This window comes from Ochotona curzoniae, unplaced genomic scaffold, assembly GCF_017591425.1.
Source record: "Ochotona curzoniae isolate NIBS_2020 unplaced genomic scaffold, NIBS_Ocur_1.0 contig_291, whole genome shotgun sequence".
Classification (NCBI taxonomy): Eukaryota; Metazoa; Chordata; class Mammalia; order Lagomorpha; family Ochotonidae; genus Ochotona; species Ochotona curzoniae.
Genome location: NW_024465649.1, coordinates 17,052,790 through 17,065,396, shown reverse-complemented (window position 1 = coordinate 17,065,396; position 12,607 = coordinate 17,052,790). Strand labels below are relative to the sequence as shown.

The 12,607-nt window shown below is 38.8% G+C and overlaps 1 protein-coding gene across 2 annotated transcripts in view; it reads right to left on the bottom strand.

Annotated features, from left to right (window-relative positions):
* SPATA6 (spermatogenesis associated 6) overlaps nucleotides 1–12,607 on the bottom strand; it is a 106,581-nt gene that overhangs the window by 78,427 nt on the left and 15,547 nt on the right. For both annotated transcript variants that reach the window (XM_040978680.1, XM_040978681.1), the window contains exons 2-3: nucleotides 11,218–11,355; nucleotides 10,119–10,167 (exon numbers count right to left, since the gene is read on the bottom strand). In XM_040978680.1, the coding sequence (XP_040834614.1) occupies nucleotides 10,119–10,167; nucleotides 11,218–11,355 (187 nt within the window). The remainder of the gene's footprint in view (nucleotides 1–10,118; nucleotides 10,168–11,217; nucleotides 11,356–12,607) is intronic.

The window sequence follows — 12,607 nt, the reverse complement described above, 5'->3', positions numbered from 1 at the left end:
GGTCACTTGGAGAGTGAATCATCGGACAGAAGATCTTCCTCTCTGCCTCTCCTTCTCTCCGTATATCTGGCTTTACAATAAAAAATAAATCTTAAAAAATAATAATAACAACAAAGAGGGAATGATTCCTGAAACACAAGGAAGGATCAGCATATGAAATTTGAACCATGTAATACACATCATTGATGGAATGAAGAGAGGAAAAAAAGCACAATTATCTCAATTTTACAGGACATGTATATGATAAAACTAAGCAAAATCTCACCAATTAAGAAATAAACATTCTCATGACAATAAAAGTCACATAGGGAAAGCTCACAGAAAATACAACAACCAAAGGTTAAAAATCGAACCTTTTCCTCTAAGGAATAACGCAAGAATACTGACTCTTGTCATATCTTTCTGTCTTCTAGACAATTAGCCAAGAAAAATAAAAACATGGTGTTACAGTTTAATGAATGAAGCTAATTTTAAAAGATGAAATGTGTTTCACAGATGGATGGTAATGATGGCTATGACATTATATTTAGGATTTTTTTTTTAAGTTTTTAAAGATTTATTTATTATTGAAAGCAGTGACAGAAAAGGGAGGGGTGGAGAGTAAGGAAGAAAAAGAGATGGGGAAAGAGAAAGAGAAAGAAATATCTTCCATCTGCTGCTTCATTCACTAAACGGTCATCCTGGCTCTCCCACATGGGCACCAAGGGTCAGCCACTGCTGTCCTAAGCATATTAGCAAGGAGCTCGATCAAAAGCAGAGCGTCTAGAGCTCAAACTAGCACTCAGATATGGAATCCAGATGTTGCAAGCAGCAGCTTAACCCATCGTGCCACAATGCCAGCCTCTGTAAATGTATTTAATGTCACTGAACTATACACTTAAAAATGATTAAGATGGTGACTTTTATGTTAAATATCTGGTACTGCAATTAAAAAAAAAACATACCTCAAGGAATTAAGTCATTTATTTAAGAAAAACATAAAAATGGTGCTAGAAATCAAATAGGATATTAATGTAAACTACATGTACTGGAACACATAGTATCATTAATCCCATTTTATAGCTGTTCTTAATCTTGTAACTAAGGACACTGTTTATTCTTTGTTAGAATTCTCATTTTTCACATGTACTTTTAGTATGTTACAAATTAAATGTATTACAACACTCTAAAATCCTAGTCAAATAGAGTCTGTGAATGTTACAGCAAACAGCTTAAAAGGAGTGCCAGCATGTTAACCCTCTGCATCAGCCAGATAACTGCTGTAATAATCTTGTAAATGCCTATTTACCTTATTTATCCATAAAGATGACTTGTTTGGGACATGTGCTGTTGTGGATTTTCTTTTTTTTTAAAGATTTATTTTATTATTTTTTTTTATTGGAAAGGCGGATATACAGAGAGGAGAGACAGAGAGGAAGATCTTCCGTCCAATGATTCACTCCCCAAGTGAGCGCAACGGGCCGACACTATACCGATCCGAAGCCAGGAGCCTCTTCCGGGTCTCCCACGCGGGTGCAGGGTCCCAAAGCTTTGGGCTGTCCTCGACTGCTTTCCCAGGCCACAGGCAGGGAGCCGGAAGGGAAGCGGGGCTGCCGGGATTAGAACCAGTGCCCATATGGGATCCTGGGCGTGCAAGGTGAGGACCTTTAACCACTTGCGCCACCGCGCCGGGCCCTGTTGTGGATTTTCAACAGGAATCTCTCAGCGTTCAAATCCCCACCTGGAAGCACTGTAGCTTTCCCCGACACGGAGGAAGCACTCATTCCCACAAGCTGGGAGGCAGGGGCTCTAGTGGAACTGCCATGCTCCCCTAGAGGCAACACAGCTCAGTAGGTACGCCTTGTAACCTGCTGCAGTATAAACAAGGATCCTATCTTCTTCCCAATAAAATGGTGAAGAAAGTCAGACAAAGGCAGCTATTTATTATAAACTCTCACATACAAAGTACATTTCCCAATCCAAAGGATTACAACACCACAAACAGATATCCCCCAATAGGGCAGTTCTAACAGTCACAAAAACAGTAATGAATGACAGCTATATGATGCATTTATGCTATTTTATTTAACTGCATGACTACTGAATACCCACTATGTGACAGAAACTGCCACATAGGTAGCAGATACAGCAACAAACAAAACAGGAAAAGTTGCTGCTCTTGTAGGACTGTCATTCAGTGAGATGAAATATGGAAAATAGATAGCAATATACTTATTCTAAGAATAAACAGGTGACCATTCATCCCCTTTTCGCCGAGAAGGATCCTTTGTACACCTTCTCTGGCAGAAATATTGATGAAACCCTTTACCATCAAGATAGCTGGATACAGAAGATGTAACTCTAAGGAAAATGGGAAAGAGATTGAGCTATTAATCAACGAGGAATGTTATTTTCTATGTCATACAGAAGGGGTCTGATGCAGCCAGTGATGGGCAGTGGGGAAGGGAGGGAGCCACATGCAGGTCAAGAGGAAGCGTTTCTCAGAACTGTATTTATGATCCACAGAGGAGGAGACCGAGACAGGGGAGAGAGGATGGGCAAATCTTCCATGAGAAAGGTGAATAGAGAAATCTATGAAGTAAAAAATTTATCTCTTTCTTGTTTAAAAATGGTTGCAAGGATGTAGTTTAGGCATAACTAAGTTTATTCTGGTAGATTGTAATATTAAAAGCATTTCCTTGAAGAAAAAAATTTTTCTATCAGTGTAAAATTATCCTATTTGGGTTGTTATTATCAGAGAGAGAGAGAAACTTTCATCCATTGGTTCACTCCCCAAATGACCACAATGGCCTGAGCTGAGTATGGCTGAAGCCTGGAGCCAGGAGCGTCTTTTAGGTTTTCCACTTAAGTGAAGGGATTTGAACCCAAGGATTTGAGCCATCTTCCACTGTCTTCCCAGGCCAAAAGCAGGGAACTGGATTGGAAGTGAAACAGCTGGGATTGTACCAGCATACATATGGGATACTGGCAACATAAGCAGAAACTTAGGCTACTATGCCATAGCCTAGCCCAAGATATTCTTAACAAATGAATTTTGAGTTTCAAGCTGAGCATCTGAGGAAAAGCTCTGCCAGACACTAACTCCCAGTACAAAAGTTCAGATCTCATTAAAGTGCGTAAAACCCGGCCCATCCAAAGCAAAGTTATTCTAGTAAAACCTGGCCCATTCAAAGCAAAGTCATTCTAGTGTCATGTCTAGAATTTACTGTAAGTCGATGCTCTGGAATACGCTCTAGGACATCAGGAAAATTATTTACAGTTAAGCATTTCAGCAGGAAGAACTTCATGAGAAAACCACCCAAAGAAACGATGGCAAGACAAAAGAACAAAGTTGCTGCTGGCCACTTTGTGCCACAATTCCCAGGCACCAGACAGGCTCTCAGGGATTCAAAGGTCTGCTGCTGGAAAAAGCTAAGTGAGAACACCAGCAGCTTAGAAAAAAAAAGACTGATACAGAATAATTCAACCAAAAGCAACAAAAGTACAATTTCTTTTTAGATGCATCTGGAACATTCTCAAGGACAAACCTTAGGACTGGTCTCATGCAAATGACTGAAATCCTATAGTTTCTTATCACAAAAAAAATCAAATCTGAATCATTATTTTAAAATATTGAAAGTATACAAATGTTAACACATAAAAAGACATATTTCACTGGGTGAGCATTTGGCAAAGCAATTAAGACGCCAGCCAGCTGAGATGTCAAATCCCATATCAAATTTCCTGGGTTGAAGTCCCACCTCCACTCCCAAATCCAGCTTCCTGCTAATTCACATCCTGAGTGGCAGTGGTAATACATCAAGTAGTTGGGTTCTTATCACTCATGTGCGAGACCCAGATTAAATTCCAGGCTCTTGGCTTCACCCTGGCCCAGTCACTGCTTTCATGGGCTCTTGGAGAGTGAATTACAGAAGATGGGTAATCAATCTCTCTCTCTCTTCACTCTCCTACTCCAGTTAATGCACCTGGAAAACCAATAGAAGATGGCCCATGTTCTTGGTACCTGCCATACATGGGAAGCCAGGATAGGAAACTTGGCTCCTGACTTTGGCCCCGCCCAGACCTAGCAATTGCAGCCATTCAGGGAATAAACCAGCTGACAGAATATATTCCCTCCACCTTTCAAATAAACAAGTAAGTATTTTTGAAAGAAAATTTTCAAAAGAATTCAGAGATCAAAATGATAACACAGCAATAAAAGTATATATGTTGAAATTGATGGGAATAAGGAAAATCAGCATTCATGGAACAGATCATAATCAGTTGGCAGATGAAAATTTACACTTTTAAAATCTTATCTTAGAGGGATTGGTGTTGTGCTATAATGGTCTCAGTAGCTGCCTGTCATGCCCGCATCACATAAAAACCTTAGTCTGAGTGGCAGCTTCACTACTTTCAATCCAGCTCCTTGCTCATGTGCCTGGAAAGACAGTAGATGACAGCCTAGGTACTTGGGCCCCTGTCACCATGTGGGACACCCAAGTGGAGTTCCAGGCTCGCCATTGGTCTGGTCCAGTCCTGGTCATAGCAGACATTTAAGGAGGAAATCAGTGGATGGAAGATTCTCTCTCTCTCTCTCTCTCTCTCTTTCTCTCTTGCTGGAGTCCGTGTGATGGGGGTGGAAGACAGGAAGGTGTGAAGAGCATGGCTCCATTGCAGGCAAGGTTGCAAGGAACTTCCTGCTGTGTGGCAAGGCCTGGCGGATGTCTCTACAACTACCTGAATGCAGCTCCACCTCCCTTTGCATGGACACCGGACAACCCCACTGAGAATTCTGTAATCTATTTAGGCATTGCCTGCCTCTGCGGAGTTACTGTTAAACGTCAATAGGAACTTAGAAGCTAATGTTGCTAGTGCCGTTTTTAGCCAAAGAGCTATTATCGCTGTTAGGGCTGCGTCCTGTGGCAATATGTTAATCAAGAGTGTTAACTCCCCCTTTTAATCCTATGCTAATCAAGGGTGCTAACTCCCCTTTTGATCCTATGCTAATCAAGGGAGTTCTATCTTCAGGTGTAGTGGGAATCTATTCTTTCCTTCTTTCTTTGATCTTTTAGGCCCCTTCCTTCCTTGACTATCTCAAGACCAATTGTGGTAGGAATGTGCTACTGACTGATACGCATCATCTGTTGAAAACCTTTTCCTAGCCAGGCGCCAGGTGCCAGATGAACAGCAACCTAGCCTTAGGTGAAACAAATGGCAGAGTTATCTTTAGAAACCCCCGCTTGAGCGTGACCTAAAAAGCCTGAGCCAGAGTTTGACTGATTTTGTATAAACAAAGCGGACAGCTTTTGTGCGTGGTCCATTATGATGATGAAGAGTTACTAGTGGTCCGTCTCTTTCTTTCTCTTTCTTTCTTTGCGCCTCATCCACGCACCCTTCGCGAGTTCCGAACTCAGCTGGAGCTGGACTCCGGCACTCTCTCTCCCCCCACACCCTGTTTCTCTCTCCCTTTATAACTCTGTTTTTCAAATAGAGATTTTGTAAAATAAATAAATAAATACTTACTTTGGAAAGGAAGAAATACTTAAAATCAATCACCCAAGCTTCCAGCTCAAAAAAGCTAGAAAGGGAGGAGTAAAGTACATAAAGTAGTTTGAAGGCATAATAAAACTCAAAGTAAAAATTAATAAAAAGAAGGAAAAGAAAACAGAAAAGATTCAAAGGAACACAAAATTGATTATTAAAAGAATACCAGCAAAACTTACGAACCTTTAGGCTAAGCCATCCAAGAAAAAAGATAACACAGGTGAAAGGAAATATCAGTTGCTAATCTTACAGAAATAAAAAGGATGGTAGGGAAGAAAACATGAATATGTAGATCTTAAATGAAATTTTCAAATTCCCAGAAAAATATGAATGCTAAAACTAACCCAGGAAGAAAAGAATATACAACAAAACCTGAGACAGTAATTTCAACCTTCTTACAGGGAAAAGTCCAAGCCTAGAAGACTTTACTGATAAATTGTAAGAAATAGTTAAAGACAAAATAATAGCAATTCTTTACAAATTCTTTCAGGAATATGAAAGAAATAACATTTCTCAATTCATATAAGCCTGGTTGCCTGGATAACAATGTGAAATATATAAATACACACACATGTATATGCACATGTATACGTGTACATATATGTATACGTGTGTGTATGTATCCATGGGCCAGCACTCTGACCTAGCATGTTAAGCCACTCCTTGTGGTTACAGCATTCCATGTAGGTGTTGGTTGGAATCCAGCTATTCAACTTCCAGTCTAACTTCCTGGTAACGAATCTAGGAAAGCAATAGCGGATGGCCCAAGTTCTTATGCCCCTGTACCCACATGGGAAACCCAGAAGCAGCTCCTACTAACTCCTGGTTTCAGCCAAGCCCAGCCCTGACCATAGCAGCACTGCAGGAGTGAAACAATGGATGGAAGATTGATTTCTCGCTCACCTCTTCTCTAATTCTGCCTTTTAAATACTATTTTTAAAATATAAAACTAAAGATCACTATTCTTCATACACAACACACAAAATAATTAACAAAATATTAGTAGACTGAACTCAAGAAAAGAGAGAAAAGATTATATGCCATGACCAAGTGAAATCTACCCCAGAAATGAACTACTGGTTTAACATTAGAAAATTCGTTATTGTAATAAACTGCATTAGCAGAATAGAGGGGGAAATACACATGATTATCCTGACACAGATAAAGGTCTCTGACAAGACCCAACCCTCATTCATGATAAAAACTTTCAGTCAGGAATAGAACTTCTCACCTTACATTAGTAATAGAAAAATCTTCTAACAAAGGGCACCGATAGGAAAACTACAGCTGAGATCACATTTTGTTAGAGTGAATGTCTTAGCTTCAGAAACAAGACAAGAATGTTTGCTTTCACCATGTCTAGTCAATACTGTGCTGAAGGCTTCAGTTAGTGAGTATAATTAGATAAAGACAGAATAGGAAGAAAATAAGTTACATTGTTGTCATCCTCAGACCCCACTTTTCTAAAACTTAACAGCACAGAGCCTATCTGAGCTGAAAGCAATTTTAGCAAGCATAGTGTTCAACTTATAGAAAACAATTTTATTTTATGGAGTAGCAAGAATCTTAAACTAAGATTAACAAAATAACTATATTCACATAATAGCATCAAAAATAATATTTGGAATTTAATTTAACCAAAAATTGCCAGACCGATATACCTTTATATTTACTTATTTATTTATTTTTATTTGTTTTTTGTAAGACCTATACACTTTTAACATAGAAACATTGGTGAGAAAAATTAAAGATGACTTAAAAAAAAGATATGCTATGTTCAAAGATTACAGATGTGATAATTTTTAGAAAGCAATTCTTCCCAAATTTACTTCTATATTTAATATTACTCCTTCCATCATCATTCCTATTCAATTCTCTTCCTATATAATTTCCAGCCAATTTTCATGTAGAAAATGACAAGTTGATAAGATTTATATGAAATATAAATAACCTAAAAATAATCAAAGCAAGGTTGAAGGACTTACATAAGCTGACATCAAAACATACCAAGTAAAGCCAAAGCAATCAAGACAATGGTATTGACATGGGGATAGACACATAGATGAATGGAAAATGAAGCACCAGGAGTCCAAAAATAAACCCTCAGGTTTATAGTGGAAGAAAAACACTTGTGCCCTTCAGTGAGGTAACTACTCCATGCACGCTGGGGGTAGTGTTGTGGCGTATTAGGTAAAGCTACCACCTGCAAGGTCATCACCCTGTCTGAGCACCAGTTCATATCCTGGCTACTCCCCTTCCAATCCGGTCCCCGCTGATGGCATGGGAAAAGCACCAGAAGAGGGCCCAGGTGTTTAATCTCTGCCACCCATATAGGGGACCCAGATGAAACTCCTGACTGCTGGCTTTGGCCTTGCCAAGCCCTGACTCTTGCAGCCATTTAAGGAGAAAAGCAGCAGATGGAAGATGTCTCTCTCTCTTGTTCGCTCACTCTCACTTTAACTCTAGCTTTCAAGTAAATAAGTAAATATTATACATATATAAATGTCCCAAGACAGAAATTTTTGACTAGAAGGTGAGATAGTACATTAACTATGGAAAACTGGGTGACAGTTTCTTAAAACATTATACAATTAGCCTACAACCCAGTGTGTACAACACAGTTGTATTATTATTGTTCATAATACCCCCAAATTAAAAACATCTATCAAATGATCAGTGAAGACCAACATGTTCTATGCAGCAGAATACTGTTTACAGAGAAAGGAATGAACTACTTGGATGTAGAACATGGATAATCCTCAAAACTATTATTTCAAATTAAAGAAACCAGAGGAAAAGTCTGTGTGTTAAATAAACACTTCACATGCAGCCTCTAGCAAAAGCAAATCTAGTGGCAGAAATTAGATGGGTGGTTACTGAGGGCTAGGCTGCAAACAGGCAGCAAGGAAATTTTGGAGATCAAACAAATATTCTAAATTGGATGGTGACCACGGCTCACAACTGTATATATTCTTTTAGAAATATCTTAACTATAATTACAATGAATGAATAATTCATATGTGGCTTGTGCCTCACTAACGCTGCTAAACAAAGGGAAGGAAGGAATGAAATGCATGCCCTGCTGTTCCTACAAGGAATTCTGTATCAAGGTAACAAAACTGCTGGTAAAGAATTTTCCTTTATAGAAAAACACTAGCTAACACACACAAAGAATGACAATATTGGGAAAAAATAATAATTTCATAACTCCTAGTGAAAAGATGGATCTCAATGAATGCTAAAGCTATAAGGTAAAAGACTGATGAGGTTCAAATAAAATCTTTTTTAAAACACTTGTTAAAAATAAGACTGATGAGGAACTAAACAAGACACTTGTGGAATATTAAAACTTACATATCTACAGACAGTAAAATGTCACCAAGCTAGTATGCCATTGCAGAACATGTAGTAGCAAGTGCTAGGATGGCAACAAAACAGCAAGATATTAACACTGACTATAATGGATTCTGTAAAAAATAATCAGTACACTATCAGCTCTATGGAAGCAGACAACAGGCCAGTTCTGCTTTGCCCTAAAAGTGTACATTCTAGTCCACTTTCTACATTACTAGAATCCCAATGGACTGAAGAGAAATGGGAAGGAGACATTTGATGATGATGCCCAAAGTGCTTGGCCTTTTGACCCACAGTTATACATCAGACCAATCTAATGATTCTACAGTCTATCCATCTATCTATTATTTGTTCCACAGATTGGGTTGGGGGAAAGCTGCTTCACTCCCCAAATTTCTACAAGAACCAGGAATGAACAAGGCAGAAGTCTGGAGCCAGGAACCCAATGCAGGTCTCCCACCTGGAAATGCTATTACTTGCACCTTCACCATTGCCTCCCATGATCTGTATCAGCAGGAAACTGGAGTTAGGAGCTGAAGCCAAGAATGGAACTGAGATGCTTCAAATGCACACAAGCATCTTATCTCATGTCTTAGCCACTCAGCTAAATACATACCCCTCTAATTATAAGAATAAATAACAGCTTTCTGAGACCCTGCTGTGGCATAGCAGCTAAAGCTGCCACCTCAGCATCAACATACCAGATGGGTACCAGTTTGAGTCCCAGATGCTTCACTTCCTATACTGCTCCCTGCTAATGTACTTGGGAAAGTAGTCCAAGATAGTCCACATGGGAGACCCCAAAGAAGCTTCAGCCTGGCCCAGCCCTGGTCATTGCAGCCATGTAAAGAGCAAGCCAGCAGATAATTGCCTCTCTGCCTCTGTCTCTCCCTTTCTCTAACTTTGCCTTCCACATAAATAAATCTTTATAAAAAGTGCAAGAACTTTTCATCTCATACAAGAACTTGAACAGTTTATACCAAGTGTACACTTCTGCATTGCTGCTCTCACAGATATATCTTTTTATAGTTGATTCCTTAGGACTTACATAATTTATAGTATTATTATTTTTATTATTTCCGTATGTAAGATCTGAAACTCTTAAAAGGTATGAAAAGGTTCAGACCAAGAGTTTAACGACTCTACTAGATTCTTAACCTTCTTTTTAAAAGGATTAAAAAAAACTTAAGGGTAAATTCTGAAATGTTTTAGAATCAGAAGCTACAAAGTTAACTTACACTCAAGCTGTGCAACCACATCTCCAGGGTCTACTGCTTCAGGGAACACCTACAGTCAAAGACACAGGGAGAAGCATGATGGTAAGATGTGAAAAGAACATATACATAAGACTCAGCCTTTTCCCTCACTCCCAAATATCCCGTTCCCAATCAAAAAAAATTTTTTACATTATTGACATTATTAGGAACTATCCTTTCCTCTCTGCTTCATAGGATGACTATGAAAAAATTCTACAAATTATCTGTGCAGCAATACCTGCCATCTCCCAACTGCGTCTATTAGCATTCTTTTCTTGTCATTGTTACCATGACCGTAACAACCTTCTCAGTGTTCCTCCAATCTATCAAGCTTATTTCCAATAAAAAGCCTTTACATATTCTATCTTTTAGTTACTAGAATGCTATTCCCCTAGATCTTCAGATTACTGATACAATCTCCTAAGTCAGCCTCATCTTAAATCACATTGCCTTTTCTGATCACTCCTGATCACTCCCTTGCCCTTCCTTTATTATCTTCATGTACTTATTCTTGTCTAATATTATTCATGTGCTTTCTGCTATTATCTGCTTTGTTACTACAGTAAAAATTCCAAGTAGTCAGGTTCTTCTTTTTTTTTTTTCTTGGCTACCATGTATCCTCAGTGTCTAGAACAGTTGGTGGTTAGAGTAAATACAAGGTAAATATTCATGGGAGAAAGGAAGGAAGTAGAGAAGAGGGGAGAATGGAGGGAGAAAAGGAGAGAGGGAGAAAGAAGGGAAACTAAAAAGCCAGAGATGTTGAGTGGTAATGGCTCACTAAAAGCAGTTTCAGTAGAAAAGGGGAAAGGAGGCTTATAAAAAGACATACAGTCATAAGTAAACTCTAACCATATCCTTATCTATTAATATTTTAGTGAAAATAATTATTCAGAATTCAAGATGTATGGTTTATATAAAGTGCACTAAGACAATTTTAAAAATGAGTTGATCAACAAAACATGCCAACTGATTTAATGCCAAATAGAATGAATATTCATTTTCAAGCTTTTTAAGTAAGTTACAACTTTCATTATTCGAATTAAACTGAAGCATATAGCTAATGTGCTATCTGAGAACTCACCTTTTCAAACACCATTCTGGCATTGAAGACAAGTGGAAAAGTGGCTGGGACGCATTGTGTCTTTTTGTATTGGCCAAACACACAGATGCTAAGGTAGATGTCTTCCTTGTCTTTCAGCACCACTCCTGGACAAGTTACCTAAAAAATAAAATAATAAAGGGATAAAACTGCTACTTCAAGCATTCCCTTACTATCCTACTAATATAGTAAACACTACGCAAAATTACATACTTTAATCAAAATGTCAATAACAAAAGAGATATTCTAGAATTCTCAACTTCTGCCCCTCTGAGAGTTAACAATTTTGTACTTGGTTACTAGTGTTATATTTGAACTTCTTTGCACTAACACTAGGGACAGATACAAACAGTGCAAACAACCTCACGCTTCCACTTTATATTGAATGCTCACATAAAATTATTCAGCATCATGAAGGATTAGCAGCCAGCAGAAGTAAAACATACTAAAGGGCAGATAGATAGATAGATAGATAGGTAGGTAGGTAGAACAAGCCTACCCTCTCTGTCACACTAAATATCAATTCACAGTTATCTTCATCAAAAGCAGCATGCGGGGCAGATTATGTAGCACAGCCAGTTAGGTTGCCACTTGGCACACTCACATTCCATATAGAAGTGCCTGCTTGGGCAAGTCCTAGCTACGCCGTGCTTCTTCCCATTGATGTTACCTGAGAAGCAGACCTGACCCAAAAGATATATATATTACTAGCAGTTCTTCAAACTGAAACAGAAAAATAGTAAAGGAAAACAAAATACCATGATAGGAAAACCACTGAAAAGACAATCTAGAAGTACATTTGTGCATCTAACCAATTAACTTTCAGCAAAGACGCTAAAAAATAAGCAATAGCGAAATGATTGAGTCTTCAGTAAACAGTTTGGGGAATATTGGATATCCACTCCTATCCTTTATCAAAAATAAACTCCAAGTGGCTTATGGACCTGCCTCTGAGGCCTGAACTTATGGAACTTTCAGAAAAATAACAGCAGGACATAGGAATGGACCAGGATACTTCACGGCTAAGATCTCAACATCACAAGAGATAAAAGCAAACTACACATAGGGGATTTCACCAAATTAAAAAGTTCCTGGGGCAGACAGGTTGAGCAGCTTAAGCTGCTGCCTGGGATGCCTGCATCCCATATGGGAATGCCAGTTTGAGTAAGAGGTCCTTGGCTTTTGTTCCAGTTTCCTTTGGATGTGCTAGGCAAGGCAGTAGATGATACCCTAAGGACTTGGGTTGCTCCCACCCATGTAGTAAACCAGAATTGAGCTTCTGGTTTCTATCTTCAGCCTCACCCAGGCCTGGCTACTGCAGGCATTTGGGGAGTGAACTACTGTACATAAATCGTGCCTCTCCTTGTTAACA